At 34.6% G+C, this 21,484-nt stretch overlaps 3 protein-coding genes across 8 annotated transcripts; 2 read left to right on the plus strand and 1 right to left on the minus strand.

Annotated features, from left to right (window-relative positions):
- Positions 1-27: 27 nt before the first annotated feature.
- LOC122566675 (ankyrin repeat domain-containing protein 49-like) lies at positions 28-1,405 on the plus strand. The gene is made up of 3 exons (XM_043724273.1): positions 28-329; positions 404-564; positions 650-1,405. The coding sequence occupies exons 1-3, from the start codon at positions 182-184 to the stop codon at positions 983-985; spliced, it is 645 nt and encodes a 214-aa protein (XP_043580208.1). The 5' UTR covers positions 28-181; the 3' UTR covers positions 986-1,405.
- Positions 1,379-19,069, minus strand: LOC122566657 (lysosomal-trafficking regulator). Of its 5 annotated transcripts, none has more exons than XM_043724209.1 (36): positions 18,949-19,063; positions 16,649-16,870; positions 16,359-16,531; positions 15,860-16,098; positions 14,689-14,774; positions 11,338-14,036; positions 11,191-11,256; positions 10,762-10,916; positions 10,444-10,685; positions 10,206-10,375; positions 9,608-10,126; positions 9,280-9,384; positions 8,898-9,207; positions 8,662-8,816; positions 8,354-8,575; positions 8,066-8,262; positions 7,541-7,990; positions 7,140-7,457; positions 6,955-7,071; positions 6,687-6,887; positions 6,355-6,615; positions 5,902-6,292; positions 5,395-5,828; positions 5,080-5,315; positions 4,674-5,008; positions 4,372-4,595; positions 4,135-4,296; positions 3,826-4,070; positions 3,688-3,754; positions 3,462-3,612; positions 3,236-3,376; positions 2,950-3,167; positions 2,527-2,878; positions 2,314-2,450; positions 2,008-2,243; positions 1,379-1,934 (listed from the first exon to the last, which is right to left on the minus strand). In XM_043724209.1, exons 3-36 carry the CDS (start codon positions 16,363-16,365, stop codon positions 1,460-1,462), a joined length of 10,323 nt encoding a protein of 3,440 aa, XP_043580144.1. In that variant the 5' UTR covers positions 16,366-16,531; positions 16,649-16,870; positions 18,949-19,063; the 3' UTR covers positions 1,379-1,459. The 5 variants fall into 5 exon arrangements, 4 of the variants coding, with proteins under 4 accessions (XP_043580144.1, XP_043580143.1, XP_043580146.1 ...); XM_043724208.1 differs by having other exon boundaries at positions 9,280-9,420; XM_043724211.1 differs by lacking the exons at positions 16,359-16,531; positions 16,649-16,870 and adding an exon at positions 18,462-18,599 and having other exon boundaries at positions 9,280-9,420; positions 18,949-19,058.
- On the plus strand, positions 18,628-21,385 carry LOC122566673 (palmitoyltransferase ZDHHC23-B). 2 transcript variants are annotated; one of them, XM_043724271.1, is made up of 4 exons: positions 18,628-19,077; positions 19,611-20,123; positions 20,206-20,382; positions 20,771-21,385. In XM_043724271.1, exons 2-4 carry the CDS (start codon positions 19,666-19,668, stop codon positions 20,961-20,963), a joined length of 828 nt encoding a protein of 275 aa, XP_043580206.1. In that variant the 5' UTR covers positions 18,628-19,077; positions 19,611-19,665; the 3' UTR covers positions 20,964-21,385. The 2 variants fall into 2 exon arrangements, with proteins under 2 accessions (XP_043580206.1, XP_043580205.1); XM_043724270.1 differs by lacking the exon at positions 18,628-19,077 and having other exon boundaries at positions 19,592-20,123.
- The last annotated feature ends 99 nt before the right edge of the window (positions 21,386-21,484 follow it).

The raw sequence follows: 21,484 nt of genomic DNA on the forward strand, positions 1-21,484 counted from the left end.
AATTAGTCTTAAAACATTTTAAAAACAATCGAAAAAATGAGATGATTTTCGCATCTGAAAAAACTGATCGAATTTAATTGATGTATAAGCAGTGTCTTCATACTCCAGTAGATGGATCCGTATAATATATGATAAAAGAGTTTCACATAATCTTGTTTATTTGATCTGAAATGAAAGAAAAATGTCATCATCCGGAGAAGAAAGTGATCAATTGACGGATTTGGAAGCAATCCGTGATCGAATGTTAAGTCAACCACGAAGTGAACGTATGCAAGTTAGTGCATGGGAAGATGACGACGATGGAGTAGAGGCTGAACGTAATGCAAAAGGTTAGCTGATAATTTGGAATTGTGTATTACAATTTTCCACCATCAATTTTGTAACATGTATATATGTTTTATAGAACCTGATGCAAAAGAAATTCTGACTGCAGCGGAGAATGGCGAGCTGGATAAAGTGCAAAAATTATTAATGGAAAACCCGCTATTGTTAGAATGTACAGACAAAGATGGTTACACTCCATTGCATAGAGCATGTTATGGCAATCACGTAGGAATTGTAGAAGTATGAATGTTACATTTTGAACGTAATTTATTCTTTGACAAAAGTGTTCATAAATAAGTGCATCAATGTTTTATCTTGTTCGTAGTATTTACTTCAAGCAGGTGCAAAGATAGATGCTAAAACTATGGATGAATGGCAACCATTACATTCTGCATGTTGCTGGAATAATGTTGAATGTGCAATGGTATTAATTGCAAATGGGGCAGATATAAATGCCAGAAGTAAAGGAGATCAAACTCCTTTGCATTTAGTATCTGCAAGTTCTCATAATTCTCCTGCTTTGCAACTTCTTTTATTGCATCCAGATACAAATCCAAGATTGGTAAATTCAAGCGGAGATACAGCCGAACAGATTGCAAAAAGAACAGGAAAGTATTACCCAATGTTTGAAATTATTGAAGATTGCTTAAATGTTATTTGAATCTATTGCTTGATATGTTTATTAGATATGTTTATATACACATGTTACAATATCATGAACAAAACAAATTTATGAAATTAGAAGTTATAAGCATATCATTAATATACTATCAGTACATTTATAAATATGTTAATAAGTCTGTATTTCTTGTACTATAACAGAATATAAAAGTATAAATGTTAATATGTTATTAGAACATGAAAGTCATTGCATTGAAAACTTTAGGAAAATAATACTTCAACAGTTGGATTTTTATCTACTAACTACAAATATAATGATTGTGTGATATTTTAGGAGTTTGATGTGATTCTAATTACAATACAAAATTATTACAAATGTGATACTAGTGTCATAATTGTAAAAAACATTCTTTTTATTTTATAAGATACTTAATAAAATGAAAACATATATTGAACAATATTTAACATTTACATGTTGTCTATGCATTTAAAATACATTTTAGTTTTATTTACATTAGAGTGACGTTAAATTTACAAATTTTGGAGTACCATTGCTTAAACGTTTTGATCCTTCCCATATGAGAATAGTGAAGTCTTCGGTTACAGCATATAAGTGATGTTGGTCTAAAGCCCATGCTATCGCAATTACTGCTCCGCATCCTTTTATGCCATTTATAATTTCTCTGACTAATCTTAAATCCCAACTACTCCATAGCCTTATTACACCATTGTCTAATCCTGTTGCAATAACATTTACAGAAACTCCTTCTGGTGCGTTACTATAACAAAGAGCTGTTATTCTTTTTCTTGATAAAATAGATCCAACTGCCCTTGCATTTATAGTAAATACTTTCAATTCGGATTGACTGGTAGATGTGTTTTCACTAGGAATTTCATAAGTAACTGCTATATCTCCGAGAGTTTCGCTAATCGATAATAAACGAATAGGATAGTTCTGTTCACAGAATATGGATCTTATGTATGTTAAACTACAAAAGGATAACAAATAAGTTTAAGTGTTATATGAATGTTTTTTATCTATTTATTTATTAGAATACTTACCTATTTAAGTCCCAAATAACAATAACACCACTTGAGTCACCTGAAACAGCGATGCTAAATGCCCGTGACAGAAACACTGTTGTTATTCTACTTCTATGAGCTAACAGTACAGATTCTGGTGTTAAAGTGAAGTCAATTTTACTTATTACAACTGTGTATGTATGCACCGTAATTTTGCCAGATAAATGACCTATCCATAGTTGTCCACAATCTGGAGCTGATCCCAAGATTGTAATCTAAAAAGAAATTATGTTATGTAATTTGCAATTCAAAAAATTACTAGAAAATAGTAATGTATCTATTTACTGGGTCAAGACCCGAAGATCTAATTAATGGCCTTGGTGGTTGCTCTTTTTTATATTTTAGTCTTACAATTCCATCTGTACCATTCCATGATACTAAAGCAGCTCCTGATACAAATGCTCCACTTAACATACTTGTTCCTAGAAAGAAACATTATACAATCTAGTTCTGCAAATGTGACTATTGAAATGTTTACATGAAATTAATGATATGTACCCTTTTCTTTTGTATAAACGAGTAATAAAGTAGTATAGCTAGGTAATCCAAAAACATCACCAGTCATTAAAGGAACTAAAGATGCTAATGGTGCTTTATGTTTATGTTTCCAACATAAAACTGGTTCATTTCCAGGAGCACCAACATAGTTTCCCCATTTTATGCCATCTACACCTTCAATAACTTGTGGTAATGAACTATGAACTATTGTATTTGCAAGATTTTGAATCAGTAAGGGATGTGCAACCGTAAATAATTGCGCTGGTGTTTGGCCATACGTTCGAACCATCGTTTCCCAAGCTTGACGTTCTAAAGGATCTGCTATTTGTTCAACATTAAATCCATAGTAGGTCTAAAATAATAAATCCATAAATTTAAATTACACTTTTAAATATGATTGCATGAATGTTAGTATCAACATACAGCAGGATGGAAAACATTTATAGCTTCCACTGCTGGTCTACCAGTTTGCCTAAATCCAAATACCAAATCGATCCAATAAGGGAGAACTTCCCTGACAAGATCTGCTTCTAATGCTGCTCTATGAGCAAGAATAAAAAGTCGTGCATCACCTCCACACCATTTCGGTAACTCAACATCTCCAACCCGGTTACCATTTTGTCGAACTCCAAAATTAAATCCTTTAACAAAGTTTGTTTTGAATATTAATTAACTTACATATTTTTTGAGCAATAATTATCTATATTACCTTCGGAATTCAACAAAAATTCAGGCAAATAGAAAAACTCAGGAATTAATTCTTTCACATCTGTTGTTGAATCGCAACTAGTTAATCTCCATGTAGTAGCCAGTGCATGAAATGTTCGATCAGGAATATCAAAATTGTCGTCTTCAAAAATAGAAATAAACTGAATTATGAAAATTAAATCTCAACAGTAATGTATACATACATCTAAAAAGCAACTTTAATTTACCTTGATAGCATAGAAACATACTAGTAAATGGTGGTAATCTTACTAGAAAGTGAAGAACTGTTCCAGAATTACTATAATGCGATCCGTAATGGAATGGTTCTTGATTTAATGCTATTAAGTTTAAACCTTCCGATAAAGCTTGTTTGAGATACTATATAAAATGGTAAATTATATTATAAACAATATTTTTTTATATTTTTTTTATAAACATAATTAAACCACTTACGTTGTAATTATTTATATAGTGTTGTTCATTCTTTTTATCCTGCACAGCCATAGGGCGTTTGAAATTTCTAAAAAAAAATTGTTTTTTCATAAATATTTCCCTGATCATACTTTTACGTATTATACTTATTACACTTACCGATAAATCTTTGGATTACTTAAATCAATTTTTTCACTTGTATAATCAGCTAATACAAATGGGAATACAGGATACTGCATTAAATCATTATATGAACGACCGGCTAATTTATTTAGACAAGTAATATATTCCCAATTTGTTAATGCCCCACTTCGCCATAACGAGATAGCTTCGCTTAAATCATCACCAGGTATTCGTCTCGGTAAATTGCAAGCAGATAATTCCGTTACAAATTCATCTCTTTCCTGTAAGTTAAATATCATTATGAAGAATTATATAGTATTTATTTTTAAGATAAGATATATGTACCTTTGAAGAATTAAATGCTAATAAGTAAGTTCTTCCTGTAATGAGGAATATTTCAATAGCCCTTTCCTGTAACTGATATCTTCTTCGATGCAATTCTCGAATATCTTCAAGGCGCCAAGCTGTTCCACCCACCATAGCTAAATCCAAGCCACCTAAAGCTATCTGTAATTATTATGTATCCAATTAAATGTATAATAATGAATTCATAGAATAATAAAAGGGTTAACAGAATCGTACATCTGTGTGCAGTAGAACATCAGGATTATCAGGAACAAAATAAAGACATGTTTCACCAATAAGAACTTCACCAGATAATTCAGCTCTAGGTGTAACTACTTTGGCTTGAGACATTTTACGTATTCTTTCACTAGTATGCAGTCGCTCGATTAATGCTGTAGCATTTGCATCTTGTCGATTATTCGTAAATAAATAAGATAAAGGGGCTTCGATTTTTACTGCATCTGTACGCCAAAAGATGTAATTTATGTAAATACAAACAAATTGAATAAAAATAATTAATAGAATAATAGCAATCAAACCTAGTCTGTCTTGATATTCGGTCATAAAAAACCTTCGATCTATGTTTAAACGACACCGCTGCAATCGTATTCTAACTCTAGCAGGACCCTCCGTAGGATCTAATTCCCAATTTCTTGGATAACTGTTTGGAAAATGCCAAGGGCCTCTTTCATGCGTTAGACGTCTTGCTAAATCTCTCCATTTAGCAATTGCTTGAGCTTCCATCGCTCTTGAATGTTTCAGTCTTTCCATTAATACTTTACGTTCTCGATTTTGTTCTTCCACGACAGTACGCGTTATAGTCATTGCACTTTCTGTTAGTTGTTTAGCAAGTACATCAAATCTGTTGGCAATCCTAATAAACAAGAAAAATATTTTGTAAAACAAAGGAATAAAAAATATAACACTCTATTTAATTTTACTTACCTTTGAATTGCAGGAAGATTATTATCGATCCATATATCTCGATCTCTCATCAATTCTCGCCTTAGCAATGCTAATTCTTCATCCCATATTCCAGGACTAGCTTGTTCTATTCCTTTTGCTAAATCCCATACACTCAAAGCTTCTTTCAATTCTATACATATCCTTGCATCAGCACTAGGCATCTCATCTCGTCTTTGTAAGAGATCCCAAAAGAAGACAGCGAACTTTTGTTCTACCTGATATATGTAAATGCATTGAAACATACATATAAGAAAATAGAGAACAGATAAATAATGGATTAATCGATAGACTCACTTGTGGGTGAACTTCCAAAAGAGAGGACAGAATTTCACGAGCTTTCGGCTCTTCCATTAGTGATCTAACAGCAAAAATCCTCGTATTATTACTTTGATGCGGTCCAAGTAACCACACCATTAATTTGGCCGTATATTTTCTTAAAGCGTGTCTGGTTGACCATCCGCTGCTCCAATGATTTTTCTTTTGTAGTGGATTACAAAAACCATGTAAAAGTATTGAAAACAATCTTTTAGTTAATTGTAACTCGTTGCCAGAAGGTGAATCATCAGCTGCTGTTATAAATTCGACAGCACGGCTGAGAACAATGCGAAACCGTTCAAGCAATTCTCCTTTGCCTGGTTCGCGTAAGGTTGCGATGGAAGGTGTATGTAAACTCGTATAGCTAGATGATCGAAAACCATGATCACTTTGTTCACTGGACGTTGTAAAAACTAAAAAATATAATACTGATAAAGTGAAAAAACTGAAATTTTATTTTTTCATTATTTGTGATAGAAGTATTACCTGAAGTTATATGGGAAGCTGAGGCTAGATACGATGCTGTACTACGTAATCGGAAACTCGATTGATTTGAGACTTTCGTTATAAGCACGTCGAGTTCTCCATCAAAAAGTGCTACCTGTGCATCTCTTATAACTGATATACACGTTCTATTTTTAATGCAGTGAGATTTTTCTTTCAATTCCATATGGTTTAATATCAAATGCAAGTCTAGGACAGCTTGCATTTGATGATTTCCTGGGGATTCCAAAAGTTTTGTGGCAATGGCCACAAAAAGTACATGAATATCTCGATGAAGAGATGTAGAACCACTTTTATGAGCACTTCCTACTAATGCTTGAACAAATGATTCAATCAAACCTTGTTCCAAAAGCATCCTCAAAGCAGTAGGATTCTGAAAGTAAATTTTGTTAATTAATTTTGTTTAATAAATGAGACCGAACTACGATATCGTACCTTTGCAATTATGTCAGTCATAAATGATACGATTGGTCTAACTACATTTGATTCAGTAGCTGCTGCTTTCGCTATTATAGCCATTAATGGAGGCATTGCAGCCAGAGTTGGGCCTCGTAAAGCTAAATTTTCTAAAGCAACTACCAATGATTCACTTCCAGGATATAATGCTATTTGGTTTGCTAAATGTATAAAATATTTTTGCTTTATAAATTTGTTGACTTCCTCATCACTAGCACGTTGTAGATATATTTGTACGACCTATAAGTTAACCAGTTATTATAATACTTGAATGAAAATAGAACTTACTTCCTTTTTACATCCTATCATACCTTAGCTAGTGCTGTACGAACTCTAGTGTCTGGATTATTAGCCAGTACAAGTAAAAGTTCAGCTCTTAAAATGTGTTTCAAAACCGATCCAACTTGGCTATCAGGTAAAACCCTAACTGCATCTCGGAGGAGTAATAAAAGTCCTTCACAAACTAAACCTTGACAAGCTTTTCTTTCGTCCATCCACGTAGATTGTTTTTCCTGTGTAAAAGATCAAAGTTTGCAGTAGATTATAATTAATAAACAGTAGACTTAATTACATACTTACGTTACTAAGAGGGTTGGATCCATCACTAGCTGCAATTCCTGAATCCTCTCCAGCACTGGTATCTTGAGGAAGACCATTTCGGCGTTCTTTTCTTTTAGGCATTCTATTTCTCTGAATCTAGAAAAGTAATGTCAATTTTATCTTTTATTACTTATTTTACAACCTATTTAATAGCAAATACGAACCTGTGTATTTGTTAAACCTTTATCCAATTTACTATTTTCAATAGTTTCTATGGATTCATCTGAAGAGTTGGAAGTTACAGTAGCGGCAATTTTTACAACTCTTTTTTCCCCAATCGGTGGTAACAAAAAATATATATTGTGTCTTGAGTGTGTAATATAAGTTTCAGATGCTTGATGAACCAGAACTAGGTAGTCAGTAATAGCTACTAGATGAGCAAATTCTGGAGGTGCTCCCATGAGTGCCCTAATCAATTCAACCACTGCAGTTCCTGTTGAAGAATCAAGTACAGCACCAAACTCATCATACATAAAATGCTCCTATAATAAACAATGAGATATTTTTATGAATTCTTTAGTATATTCATTATAAAATATAGTATTTACAAAAAGTATTAAATTACTTTGCATAGTGTCAAAATGGTATCAACAATTCCGACTCTATTTAATTGAGTTGCGTTGAACTCACGCTGTGAATGTTGATCTCTTAATAATAATAACAACGCTTGCAATAGCAAATTTAATGTATCATATTTTGCCCATGTTCTCCATGCAGTCAATGCACCTTTGATTAAATCTGGATCCGTAATCACAGCTTCGCAATTTTGTGAGACTAAATGATTACCGCTGCCGATATCTTTTATTAAGATCGAACTATCACAAGCTGCATCTAACATTGCTTTCAGAATGTGTCTACCTGTGTGACATCGAGGTGATTCTAAAATGCATAGGATTAAAGATGTTCCATCTTCTGATCGGTACTGATTTAAAAGTTCAGAGTCATTCCGTATTAACTGCAGAACTATTGAAAGAGCTAATGCTTGCTCTTCTTCGTTAGAATTTAATTCGACTACCTATAAATTCATTTAATAACGACCATAAGTAGTCATAATTGACAGCATTAAATATTTCTGTATAATTATGCTTACTCTTGCGAACAAATATAAAAATATAGGTACACCGCCCACTAAAATGGCAGCGGGTACAAGACCTCTATACTGTTGGCATTCTAATCGAGCAGAAAGTATCGGAGTCACAGATAAAGGTGGTTGCTGTGAAACTCTATGTTCCGGTGCAAAAACAACCCTAAAACCTGGTTGACCCGGAAATAGATTTCTTACCGCAGCTAAAAATAAGCATGTAATATTTATGCAAAAGGAATTAATGATTATCAAGCATTAATTGACAAATATAAATTTACGAAGCAATAAACCTACCAGCTGGATTTGCAATAACCTGAGGATATAAATGAACAATATTGGGATTTTGAGCTTCATAACTAAGAAGCAGATTATCTTGCAATTCAGCCAATTGCGAATTTGTAGCATCCATAACTGTATCCCAATCGATTTTGGTCTCAGATACTTTAGTTTCAATAGCGTGTCTTAAATACGTCCCGCCATATGATTTCCTTCGACTTGTATCAAATTTTCCTCCCTCTATATTAGATAAAAATATAATTGGCTATTCGCTCGTTCTCTCTTCCTCCCTCCCTTTTATGTTATGTCTCTGTTATAGCACTCACCAAATCGTATTTCTCGTACACCATCTAAAGCGCCAGATGCAATTAGTTGCGTAAAATCTGGCTTCTCTATGTTTAAAATACATTCCGCAAGATTAGTATAATTAGGACCAAGACTTGCTAGGTATAATGCTCTCTCCTTCGTAAATACTGGACATCTGTAAATTAATTTTTAACAGTGCATACATATGATATAATTATTAATTGGTAGTTAAATGTCTCATAAGAAAGATGCGCACCTGAATACCATTAAATTTCCAAGATACCAAGCGCCGATAGTGCTGGATCCAACTTGTCCTAATAGAACACACGTGGTGCCAGGTTTTCTCACTAGCAGTCCATCAAATGGCAATTGCGCATTGATTTCTCTCCACCCATCTACCCAAAGCACGACTTCAACCACCGCACTGCGTTTATTTAAAACTGTGTCTTTAAAATTCAATGCTAAATGATGCCACCGACCAGAAGAAAGCATACCAATTACAGATGTTTCCGAAACTGTTCTATTCATTTTGTCGTCTGGTCGAGTTAATCGTAAAATTAATTTATCTGAAATATAAGAAAAGGAATAAAATACACTAATCATACTAAAAAGTTAAAAGTCTATTTAAAATAGTTTACCTGATTTAAGATCCAACCACGTTTCAAGCACCAGAGTCTCAAATCCGATAGACATCAAATGAATAATCGATGTTGGTGTAGGTGGAGATGACGAACCTGCTACGACTGATGTACCCAAGAAAAGATCAGACATCAATTGTTCTTTCCACGATAATATGTAGAGCATGCATTGAATACAAAATAATAAATATATTGCTACATTTGATAAAGTTATATGATGGACTTGTGACAAAAGTCTTAGAAAAAAGTATTAAATTGATTATATATATATATATATATATTTATTTATTTATTTATTTGTTAGTTCTTAGTAAATCACTTTACCAACCTTTACGACTCCAATTATCGGACAGAATACCCCAATCGGACAAACTCTCATCATCTGAATCAAGTAATGATGAAGTATTAATCATTGTTCCCTTGCTACTGACGGGTAATCCTCTTTCAACTCTCAACCACATAGAGGCGGAACAACCATGCAACCAAACTGGCCAAGCCAGTTCTGGACCAATTGGTAGACACGTTGCATGCACAGACCATGGACTGCATATACCCGATGTAAAATGTCTTTTTCGGAAATTATTTACAAGATTTTCAACCTTTTCCAGGTTCTTATATTCTTCCGATTGAGTTTTCGATAATATTTTCGCATCAGAAGGTACAGGAAAAGATATGATAAAATTTGGTTGTGGACGTGCAGCTAAACCTAGATGGAAAAGCGGTTCCAACAACGATTGTAGAGGTGGCTCATCAACTTTGAACAAAGACAAGTACATGACTAGTTCTGATGGCGAAATCGATTGTGTCGCTAGCAAAGTAAATACTTCTAGCACAGCATGTTGTAGATCTATAATATTTTATTATGTAATGTTGTAAACAGGATCGGTATGTTATGTACTATAAAATAGTTTATATATTAAAAATACCTTGATATTTGGTATCTCTATTAGTAAATACATCCCTGAAGCCATTTAACATCTTTGTGATTACACCTGAACTTGCAAGTGCAGCACTACTCGAAGCACTTTCTCTGCATGTGACTGCAACTTTTCTTAAGCCAGTGGTTATAATACATGCTTTCTCAGCATCCAAACCTCTGTGGAAGAAATATCATTTATAATATCACATGAATAGTTTCTATATTTCGTACAGTCAAATACTTACTGTTTACTGAAATGAATTAACAAATCCACTGCCAATAGGCATAATGCCGGATGTGCATTTGCATGACCTCTGGGCTCAACTACCGGTCCTAAGGAATTACTTCTTTTTACGGAATTACTATGTAAGCTTTGTGCTGGTACTTCTACGTCTGCTTCGTAACCATCATCAGCTGTAACATATTCACCCGTGCTACTGTCATCGGCGGCATAATCTGGTATCGTGTCCAATATCATAATCGGTAACTGCAACGAAAAATGGTACCCAGATAACTAAATGAATCAGTCCAATTTAGAATAAATGAAATAGAATGAAAGTTACCCTAGGACGAGTACACTGCGGTATAGTTTCTTCTTGAGCTAGTTTTAACATAGAGACTTTTAATAAAACTTCCACGATGATAGCTAATCCACGACCCAATTTAATTCCTGCGTCCATCAGCGCTCTTCCTAACTCCATAATTATGTCACAATCACCTGTATCATACGTTGTTTCATATATTACTTTATGGACAATATAAAACATGCACATACGATAAAATACTACGCGATGAAAGAGAGATTTAACGAACAGTAGATAGGTCGAGATGTTTACCGGTGTCAAGTATTATGTGAACTGCTTTTACGGCTAATAAATTCACATAGCTTATTGGGATTTTAATCTGCAGCTGCACGCGGCGAAAGAGCATGTGGAACAGAAGCATACTTGGAATACCTATGATTCACATTCATTATATAAAAGTATACTTACACAACGGGGATGTTAGACAGCACGTTAGCAAAGCTTCAAAGAGTCTGTGCGCTGATTTATTGGTGTCTAAAAGGAGACAAGTATGTAAATGTAAATCCAGATATTTTTATATATGGTACAATCTGTTCTTTGTTTTTTATAATATACCTGTGATGCTATCTGTAGAGATATGTGTAGCCAGCGTTATAAAAAGCTGCAAAGATTTTTGTGACACGGGATGTAGCGACAATTGAGTTCGAAATTTTGGACTGTAAAGCGTTACTCCAGCTGCGGTCCTCCACGCGACACTAGCTTGATACAGATCTATTTTCTTACTTGTATCTGTTTCGTTGTCAATTTCCGAGCATGATGCATTATTCATCTCAGAATTATCCCGTATTTTTAAAAGGCATGAAGTTGTATTGATCGATTCCTTCACGTCACTTTGTTGCTGCAAGGTATCACTTTCTATGATAATACTTGTTCCTTCAACATTCTGATCGTTTAATTCCACGCGAGGAATTTGGTTTGCTACTTGTTCTACGTATTTCTCATCGACAAAAGTATTCGCCGAATTGTCCAAAATATCCAATAATTCACTCGTTTCCTTTTCAAGGGAATCGAACAAAGATTTAAGGGCAGATTTCTCCGTATCTAAGAGATCGAATTCCACGTAAGTCGTCTTCCAGATCTCGACAATGACGGCGACTTCTAGGAGAGTGTAGACATTTCTCGTGAAAGTTGTGTCTGGTAACAAAGTCAATACTTTTTCCAACCCATTAATCTCAGTAAATCCTTCATATATTTGCAAGTTTAATATCAAACAAGATATTGCAGAGAGGCAAGATTGAATTAGAAATTTTGCGATAGTATTTCCTTTGTTAGCTGTATAATAGATTTTGGCTTTCAAAAAGGTTGGATAAAAAATGTTTAGAAGCAACTCCCGTCTAATCTGGAATTTAGAACAAGGCCCAATTTTTAGAAGATGAGCCATTATAATATAACATAATTTTGAATCATCCGGTGTCAATAAATCTGCATACATTTTCAGAAAATCCCAAGAATATGTTGCAGGTCTGTCACAGGTGGTACATACTTCTGATTCCGAATAAGCACCGAGTTCTTTAAAAAAGATACGTTCTAGGAATGTCACGGCTGGGATATAAATTGTCGGTTCTCGTTTCTTTAAAAGAGTGATGATACTAGTCATGAGTATTCTGGGTGGAAAACAACAACACGTTCCTGCCGCTGTAAAAACTTTGATCAATCTGACTTGCAACTCGCTGACGAAGGGATGAGAATGCTTGAGAAGATTAGTGAGTATCATAAAAAGAGACGAAATACAACATGCTTCTTTCATAACGGCGCCAACGATCGGCTGAGCATAAGGCGTCCCAAATACATCCGAATGGTGATGGATTTGAACGTCATTGATACAGGATTTGTGTTTTGTTCTGTTGCAATGAGCTACGTGCGAAATATCACGTCGAACAGACTTCAAGGCACTCGTTAGCGCACCTATCATATCAATGATCTTTTTGGCACGGACTACTGACCTCGTCGGATCAATGTTTGGCAGGTCAACAATCGCAAAAATTGTTCGCTCCACCAGCTTTCCATCCTGGCTCTCCGTAAATAATTGAAATAGTTCTAAAAAGTCTGACAATTTTTCTACTGCGCTACCTTTTTGATGCAGCAGACAATAAAGAAATGCTATTATTCCGTAAATGATGGCAAAAATGAACTCTTGCAAAAGGGAACTTTCCTCCGGTGAAAAAACATTTACCGGCTTGCTACAAGCATCCTCGAGTAATCTTAAAGTCATAGGCAATAAACCATTGTGAATAACAGCGGTGGTTGGTTCATTTGCTCGTAATATCCGTTCCAATGCTGTAAGCATAAGCCTAGCAGCCGCAGCTTTCAACGTAGCACATTCAGTGCCAGTCAAGCTAGCACCGTCTATACCGAATTGTAAGGACCATAACGTATCCAAGGCAAATTTTAGAACTTGTACAGCCGGTGTTTGTTCGGCTGGAGTATCGTAATCTCGTAGTCCTTGAAGCAATTGAATAATCAAAAGACTCGTCTCAAAATTACTAATCCTAGCATCTAGAACATCCTTGATCCGCTCATCTATGTAATCTCTCGGTGTTTTTTTTGCCGGTCGGATAGGGAGCTCATAAAGTGCTGCTTGCCATTTCTGTTCCTCGTCGCTTCTGACAACTGAAGTGAAATACTCGAAATCCATAGGGTTCAGGCGGATCTTTAGCGTGAGTGATCGTGCCTGATCCATACCATCTGTCAGCAATTCGGACTCGCTGCTCGCGCTTTCCGGTGTGTTGCGACGCGCTTCGGACGTTCCAAATGATTTTTGCTTGCAATGGACCGGCACCTTGGTACCAGTACTATGTTTACGACCTGTTCTCCTTCTTGACGATACATTGCCCTCGTAGAAAACACCGTATCGGTTAGATTTCGTCGTTTTGCGTTTCACATGCGACACGATATCTACCGTGTCGACGGTGTCGTCGTTGCAGTAAAATTTTACATAAGGATTACGTGTGGTACCATCTATCGAAGAATACGTGGATTCGTTCAATGAAACAGAATTGGCTCTATTACTCGTTTCCTCTTGTAGGACAATTGGATATAAAGCTATAAGTAGAGCAACCAATTCTCGTCCACAAGAAAGTCCACGAACACCAAGTAATTGTAAAACAGCTAAACAACGCCAACCACGATCCTGAGCCAAATACTTCCTCAGTCTAGCAAGTTCGTCCCCGTCGATTCTCTTTGCGCAAAGTTCATGAACATCAGAGAGCAGCTCGCAGGCTATAAGGGTAGATACACCACCGCCGCCGACCGAACTGGAATGGATATTTTCATATTGGGTATTTTATATTTCTATCTTATCCATCGGATTTGATATCTTCTTATTATCACCCCGATGCGGGTTATTGTGGAAACGTTCATACAAGTATGCAATCTTATTTTCAATGATAGACGCGATATCTCCGAGGGAAGTTTTGAAAGTGAAATCAAGTAAAATTTCGGTAACGAAAAAACAATCATGTGCAGGACATTAAGTGGCACTTGTGATTAATAAATTTGTTAAATTCTAGTAAGGTATAATTTTCATTTTGACGAAATACTGGCAAAGATATTGATCGAAGGTAATTCTTGCAAAGAATATGTGAACGCTAGAAAGTGATCACGCGCTAATGGAATAAAGGTGAGACATACAAACTTAAAAAGTTACGTTAATCAAAACCACAGACATGAGATCATATTTTCAGATTGTGGTCAACGACCACTGTGTCGTTATAAAAATCTATGTTGTTACTTCTTTATTTCATTTCTCGAAAAATAATATTAAAATAACTCAATAATAGATTAATTTTACATTAATTCTCCTACAACGCGAATATTTTTAGAGAAAGGTATTTGTTATTTCGACTATTACCATACGATAAAATTAAGCAGTTATAAGAAACTTAATTAAGTGACATGTAATCTTACCAAAACGATAGAGCATCTTTCACATCTCGACCTTCGTTTATTTGGGCAAGAAATTCCGCGAGGAATATGTCCAACCACTGTGATTTCTAAATAGAAAAAACGTGCAATTCATAATTTAACTTATTAACTATAAGATAACTCATTAAATCACAATAAAAAAATTAAAACAAAAGATTATCAAAAGACCGATGTTAAACGCTAATTACTATAGTCTAAATAAATATAAATAATTAACTCTCTTTTAGCAACACTATGCCTTCTAGATTTGATCGAACAATAAGAAAAATATTACGACAGAGATACAAATATCACGAAAAAATAGTAAATATAAGGTACTAAATTCTATAAAAAAGGAAACAAAGATATTGCTTTCTTTAATTTTCGAAATGCAAAATGATTATTGCACGTGCCGCGGTATGCCTGATAAAATAATCGGCTCGATAGAAACAGCGACCAAAATATAAAAATATAAGGATTGAAATTACCCAAATATCTCAATTTTGTCTTATACAATTCGATAGCTTTGGTACCAAATGGCATAATTGGCAAGAATGCATATTATGTTATTTCGAGTTTGTATTCAAACAAACATTCATCATCGTATTTTTTGTCGGAAGCAAGCGATTATCAATTCATGAATTTTACTGATATGAATTGTCTGATGCAAATTTTCTGTAGTTACTTCAACTTCCCAAGTACGTGGGAAGAAATCAATAGTGTTTACGTTACATGGGACAGAGGATCACTTGTTATTTCAATACACGCGAAAAAATATCGACAAGCATATAAGTTACGCGCGACTTGTAAGTCATCTTGAGACGAACATAAGGTACTGTTTAATCATGATTGACGATGATTACGAAATCTCGCTTAGTGAAATGTGGTAAAGAATAACAAGATGAGGTAAATGCATTTAAATAAAAATGATCATTGACTAAGTTTTTACCGTTTAGATAGAATATTCCAAAGAGAAAGGATATAGATACGTGAAGATAAAATTGATATCGTTGCAAGTTAGTCTAGCTAGTTAGAGTCTCCTCTTCTCTTCGATGTGCCAATTGATCTATCAAATTTGAATCCTCGTCTTTATGATAATTTTGGCGAAGTGAAAAAAAAGGGATAAGGAAGAAATCGTGGTGGATAGAAATTCTTAGATCCAGGGATCGTGTACCTCATAGCTCTGCGGTTCTGCATGAATGAAATGATCCCATAAAATCTGCAGTTTGTTAGTCGAAGCCGAAGACATTACTAGACGTTCTTCGAACTCCTTTTCGTCGTCTTCCTCCCTGTCTTCTGTCCTCAACCGGGTATCCTCCTCATAGCTCAAAAGCTCGTCGAAGCTGAACCATGGATAAAAGGTGTCCTCGGGTAATCTTCGAGGATCACTGCTAGGGCACGCAACCCGATCACCTGAAATATCGAGATGTCTATACGTTTATGCCTTATACGTTTCGACGTTCGCTTGAAATTTGCACGCATTTGATTGAATCGCTGCGTCTAGCGCGTCGCGACTCTCGTCACTGAACAAATATCCTCTCGCTGGATCTCCGCGGTTTCGAACACCTCGCGCTTATAGCACGTATTGCGTTGAGAGTTGAGGTTGCTCCTCGCATACATGCGTCTATGTACACGATCTTTGTATGCGTTTATGTCGATCAAGTACAGCTTACATAACATCCCCACGAGTCCACGACAGACCAGTTCCTAGCCTTCCACGGGAAGCCTGAAAGCTTCTCAACCCACGAAGCACGGCCTACGAGAGAGCAGTAACCTCGGATTCATAGATCGCTGCACGTCGCCGTTACCACCAACACCACAACCAACATTACCGCTACCAATAGCACTGGAACATGGTGACACAATTCATCGCCAGTTGTTAACACAACAGTACAAGAACCCGGGTCTACGAGCATCGGCTGCTTCTTATCAACCGATTTACTCTGGAGTCACACAACGTTACCTCCTTATCGCTTGGTCTCGACCATAACACGATTCGTTCTTATACCTCGAAGAACGACTGTACCAAAGTAGCCGAACGAAGCTCGAGAACGCATCTACTTATCTTTTCTCCGACTCGTTTCTCCAATTCCCATCGTGGAATCCCCCAAGTTCCCACCAATCAATCGATCCAGCGGGAACAAGACTGTCAATACCCCCGATTGCCGTTTAATGTATCTTCGTCCTAAGCAAATGATCGGAAACGTACGTTAGACCACCACCGAGTTTACCACCACCAAGGATCACGACCTCTTCAACTGATCTAAACTCGTTCCGGTCAAGTAAATATGACTTATTCCTTTTATTACAATTTTACTAGGAGTAAACGTGATGGTCATTGATCTTACGTTCTCGAAACTTTACTTTCGAATCGATAATATAAATAGACACAAGACAACTCCAAACAACACGTAAACAGTGTCCCAAATGAAATCGCGTCGTGCACAATACTAGATCACGTATTCCATTCGATAAATGCAGCTATACAATTCTATACAGTGACTTTCGCTTATATTGAATTCTCTTTTTTTTCTTCCCTTCTTTCGTTTTTTCTGTTAAAATATTCAAGTATTCTCCAATTTTTCCAGGATCTAATTACCTTACTTGAACGAAATATATAAAATCGAACCGCATGTGGTTAAACATTTTGACTGAAGTTGCAAATTTGCATAGATAGATAAGTTCGGACACATTAACGAGCTACTACAAGGCTGCTTTGTCGTCTGATTTTGATAAGTCTTCAAATCGAGATCCACATACGAACTGTCCAGTATGCGACATAAGGAAGGGGCAGACTAGGGACGAGCCTTCCGCAGGTTAAAAAGGCCAACAATCGACTTCTTTCTTCGATGAAAAAACGTAATCCTAAGAGACAGGTATAAGACACTAAATAAATAACGTATTCATCCCGGGTGTTCGAATTCAACTAATTACCTCTGTATAAGTCTATACAAGTGGGACATAATGGTAAACCTTGAATTTGTTGACTAATATATATGTATGTTATCTCTCTAATTCAGAAACGTAAGAAATATAAATAATGCTCTAGATTCTATTGTAGATATTGTATAATATTCCGATTTGCAGGATTTCATAATATTGCATATTACGAAATTAACACTATTATCTTATTGAAATTACATGTACTACATATGCATAAATATATACATTGAAATATGTACGTTAGCGGCATCGAATGATTTTACAGTATTATAATTATCGAATTGTACCATGTTTCCTTCCCACCTAGTGCTAAAAGCTACGAGAGGAGAGTCTGGTAAACAATGAAAACTTGATAAAACAATTCGAACACGTGCAATCAATTGAAAACAGTTCCAGTAGGCAGCAACCATGCAGCTGTAATTGATCAATCTTTGACTTGTATAGATGATTCTTTATTGTGCCGTATGATTATCTTAATAGCGTTCTACCCCACTGTTCTTTAATTAGCTTCGCCTCAACAGTGCGATAATAATGTTCGTCTGAGTCTTCTTCTTCGCGAAAAACCAATCGATATTTGTACCGCGTGTGTCAATGGAAGAAAGAAATACATTTGTTATAATGTGATATTTAGTATAACAGATAAGGTTGTGATATTAGGTTACAATAAGGTGTGTTATTTTTTCAAAGTGATTACAAATTTTCAAAGGTAGGTCGTTGTGCAATCATGAATCGATAAAATAAATTTGGTGAAGCATTGATCAACTAACTTAATCACTAACGGTAATGTATGATAGTTTCGGCAGTAACCTCATTGATGTTACGTTTTGCCTTACCAACATAGATTAAGCTTTTTATCTTGGCCTTGACTTTTATATTTCTCTTGATTAAGAAACTATTTTTCAAATCGTCCTCTTCGGCGATGATTACATTTCTTCATGATTAAAGAATTTCATTTCACTTGGAAGTCGTACCTACTTTCGTTAATTTTGTATATTTTCCATTTAACGATTTTAACCAAATAACAAATACTAAACCGAGATAAGAGTTGACCTTCGATGTTTTTGTAAAATGTTGATAATTTAAGATATTCTAATTTTTTTCTGACAATTTTTTTCCATTAAAGTTGGCTTTATTTTCAATTTGCGTCATATTCCCGCCATGCGCTTCACGTTTGCAGTTTCATGCGCAACGAATTACAACAAATGTCAGGTAGGAGAATGACGAACACGTATAACAAGGTGACGAAGTGGCAATAGCAATACTGGCAATGATTTTGAGAAAAACATCAATGGTTTAAATTGTCTGCGGTGTATTTGTTACCTGAGTTGAGTGAATGGAATCCGTGAAAGAATTTTTGAACGATTAGTCACAGTTTTGAATTATTAGAATACAATATTGACACCATTGTTCTTGCATAAAGTACACATTACATACAGCAAATGCCATTGGGTACTGGAAATGAACACTATTATACTTACTCTTCCTGTGATTTTTGCGCCATTTTCAAAATAGTGTTAGAAGTGTTATTCCTCGCAATATTTTTCGAAAAATAACAATACGTAATAGCGAAATAAAATACGAGATTTAGAAAATATTTTACTGTATCAATTGATTTTGTTCTTAAGTAAAATGATCTACCGCTTATTTAATAAGAAAATTTTGATCAAAAGGAAAGTATTGATTCGTATAGAAACAATGATTCTTTGTTAAAGGAAAATTTCATTTGAATAGATAGTTGAAGAATTGACAATTTTTATAACTAATGATTTAATTATATCTATTATTTTAAAAGGTGCTGCCGCCTGTGCTTACGCGCGATATTTTCAACAAATGTCAGTTTGAAATTTTATATTCGTCAAAGAACAACGTTCCGTGAAACATTTCTAATCTTTATTTTGGTATTCTTCCATTAATCCTCCATGCAAGTGTAAACTTATTGCTTTGGTGTATAATTATTGATAAAAAATGACTATGTGGGAAAGGCTACGGAATCCCTGTGGTTGGAGAGCTGGTGCTAAGCAAATTTCAGTCGATGCAATGATACCAATATTTGCAGTCCCAACATTGACAGTAATAGCCGCGCAAACAGTGTTATGTACTATAATTATATTTGTTGCAACACCAATATTGGTGTATTACTTGCATCACAACTTCCTTAGATTTCTTCTACGTACCAAATTTTTTTTAATGTGGACAATTACCAGTGTAGTTATGTTGATGCTGATCTTTGAAATTAGTGTTGTACCATTACTAGAAATTTTGCTAGAAGAGAATCTAGTATTTATAATGTGTGTTGTGGGTGGTATATGGTGCGGCTACATGACTAGATTAAATGCAGATTCTGCAACCCAAGAAGGTAGTTTAACTCAAGGTTTAGAGCTTGGCGAAGGAAGTGGAGAACTTTGTATTACATGTAGAAGAAGAGCACCTCCTAAAGCGCATCATTGTCGAATGTGTCAGACATGCATCCTTAATAGAGAATATCATTGTAAATGGTACAACTCTCTTTATGATAAAAATAGATTTTATCTTACGTAATAATACAGATATATTTAAGATATGTATTTTATATTTTAGGTTGGATTGTTGTATAGGTTCAAGTAATTTAAGATGGTACTTGGGATGTTTATTCTTCTCAGCTATAGCTTTTATTTACGGTTCTAATTTGACTATGACTAGTGTATGTCATCCATTTATACTTATTGGTACTGTTCTTTTACCAGATGATTGCAGTGACGTATATCATCAATTAGAGTATGTATTGATCAAAAAATATGTCATATTAACATCCATTTGTAGAGAATATATAATTTTAATTTCAAAATTTAATTTCAATTAATTAATATCAAAATTTAATTTTTAATTAATTTCAATGATATCCAGAGTATAAAATTATACTCTGCAGAAATACAACACTTTCCATTATTCAGTCTGAAAGCTAAACTGGAAAGATACCAAGGATTTACAATGCAAACTTTAATAATCACAAGATATTGATAATTGTTGAAACTTGTGTTAACGTCATAAATATTGTAATATCTCTTATTTGCTTTCTAAGAATATAAGAGTTATAGATAACATGACATGCAACTGTTTGCTTTGGGTACCCAATCTAAGTATAATAATGTACATATTGTTCCAGCATTGCCCTTTGCTTCATCTCTGCACTCTACAGCTTGCTTGTTGGGCTAGTGGTAGTTTGTTATTTAATATATCATCTTTGGTTAATTTACCTTGGTACAACATCGAACGAACGACGTCTTCTGGAAGCTGGAAGTCCATATGACCATGGAATGTTAAAAAATGTATCTCGATTATTTTGTTGCAAAACTTAGTTACTTAAGGTTTACTTAATAACTTAAGTTTTATGTTGTAAAACATTAAACTTACTTTGTATGGAAGGTGATACTTTGTACTATGTAAAAGATATTAGAAAAATTGAAACAATTGAGGCCAAACAGCAGGCATAGCAGTATGTGAAAACACGCACTTTAATATTTATTTCATAATGCATTTTATAATACTTTAATACTTATTCTTGTTCTTTCTTTATGATAACAAGGTATGTACTTAATACTCTTAAGCTATTGCTCATAATATGAAACTTAATAAAAACATATCATGATGTAAAAGCGCTGATCTCAGTTATAGTTTTAATTATTTTTATTCTATTATTGCGCACATCACTTATATATTTATTATAACTGTGATAAAATGGCCATTGTACTAATTAGCACAATAAAATATATTACTCAATTATGTTTAGTACATCTAAGGTTTAAATATAAATTAGCTATGATAAATATTTACATTTTTCCTATACAAAATAATGTAAAATAAATAACAGTCGTTTGTG

The sequence above is a fragment of the Bombus pyrosoma genome, linkage group LG4 (assembly GCF_014825855.1).
Source record: "Bombus pyrosoma isolate SC7728 linkage group LG4, ASM1482585v1, whole genome shotgun sequence".
Classification (NCBI taxonomy): domain Eukaryota; kingdom Metazoa; phylum Arthropoda; class Insecta; order Hymenoptera; family Apidae; genus Bombus; species Bombus pyrosoma.

What these genes read in the sequence shown, in the direction of transcription:
- LOC122566673 (XM_043724270.1), top strand. Translation starts at nt 19,594, where the DNA reads ATGACTATGTGGGAAAGGCTACGGAATCCCTGTGGTTGGAGAGCTGGT. An exon ending in AGAGAATATCATTGTAAATG is followed by an intron (nt 20,124 to 20,205) that starts GTACAACTCTCT and finishes TTTATATTTTAG; the next exon opens with GTTGGATTGTTGTATAGGTT. An exon ending in GACGTATATCATCAATTAGA is followed by an intron (nt 20,383 to 20,770) that starts GTATGTATTGAT and finishes ATATTGTTCCAG; the next exon opens with CATTGCCCTTTGCTTCATCT.
- LOC122566675 (XM_043724273.1), top strand. Translation starts at nt 182, where the DNA reads ATGTCATCATCCGGAGAAGAAAGTGATCAATTGACGGATTTGGAAGCA. An exon ending in GGCTGAACGTAATGCAAAAG is followed by an intron (nt 330 to 403) that starts GTTAGCTGATAA and finishes TATGTTTTATAG; the next exon opens with AACCTGATGCAAAAGAAATT. An exon ending in ATCACGTAGGAATTGTAGAA is followed by an intron (nt 565 to 649) that starts GTATGAATGTTA and finishes TCTTGTTCGTAG; the next exon opens with TATTTACTTCAAGCAGGTGC.
- LOC122566657 (XM_043724208.1), bottom strand. An exon ending in CGCAGTGTACTCGTCCTAGG is followed by an intron (nt 10,686 to 10,761) that starts GTAACTTTCATT and finishes TTTTCGTTGCAG; the next exon opens with TTACCGATTATGATATTGGA. An exon ending in CCATTTTGACACTATGCAAA is followed by an intron (nt 7,458 to 7,540) that starts GTAATTTAATAC and finishes TGTTTATTATAG; the next exon opens with GAGCATTTTATGTATGATGA.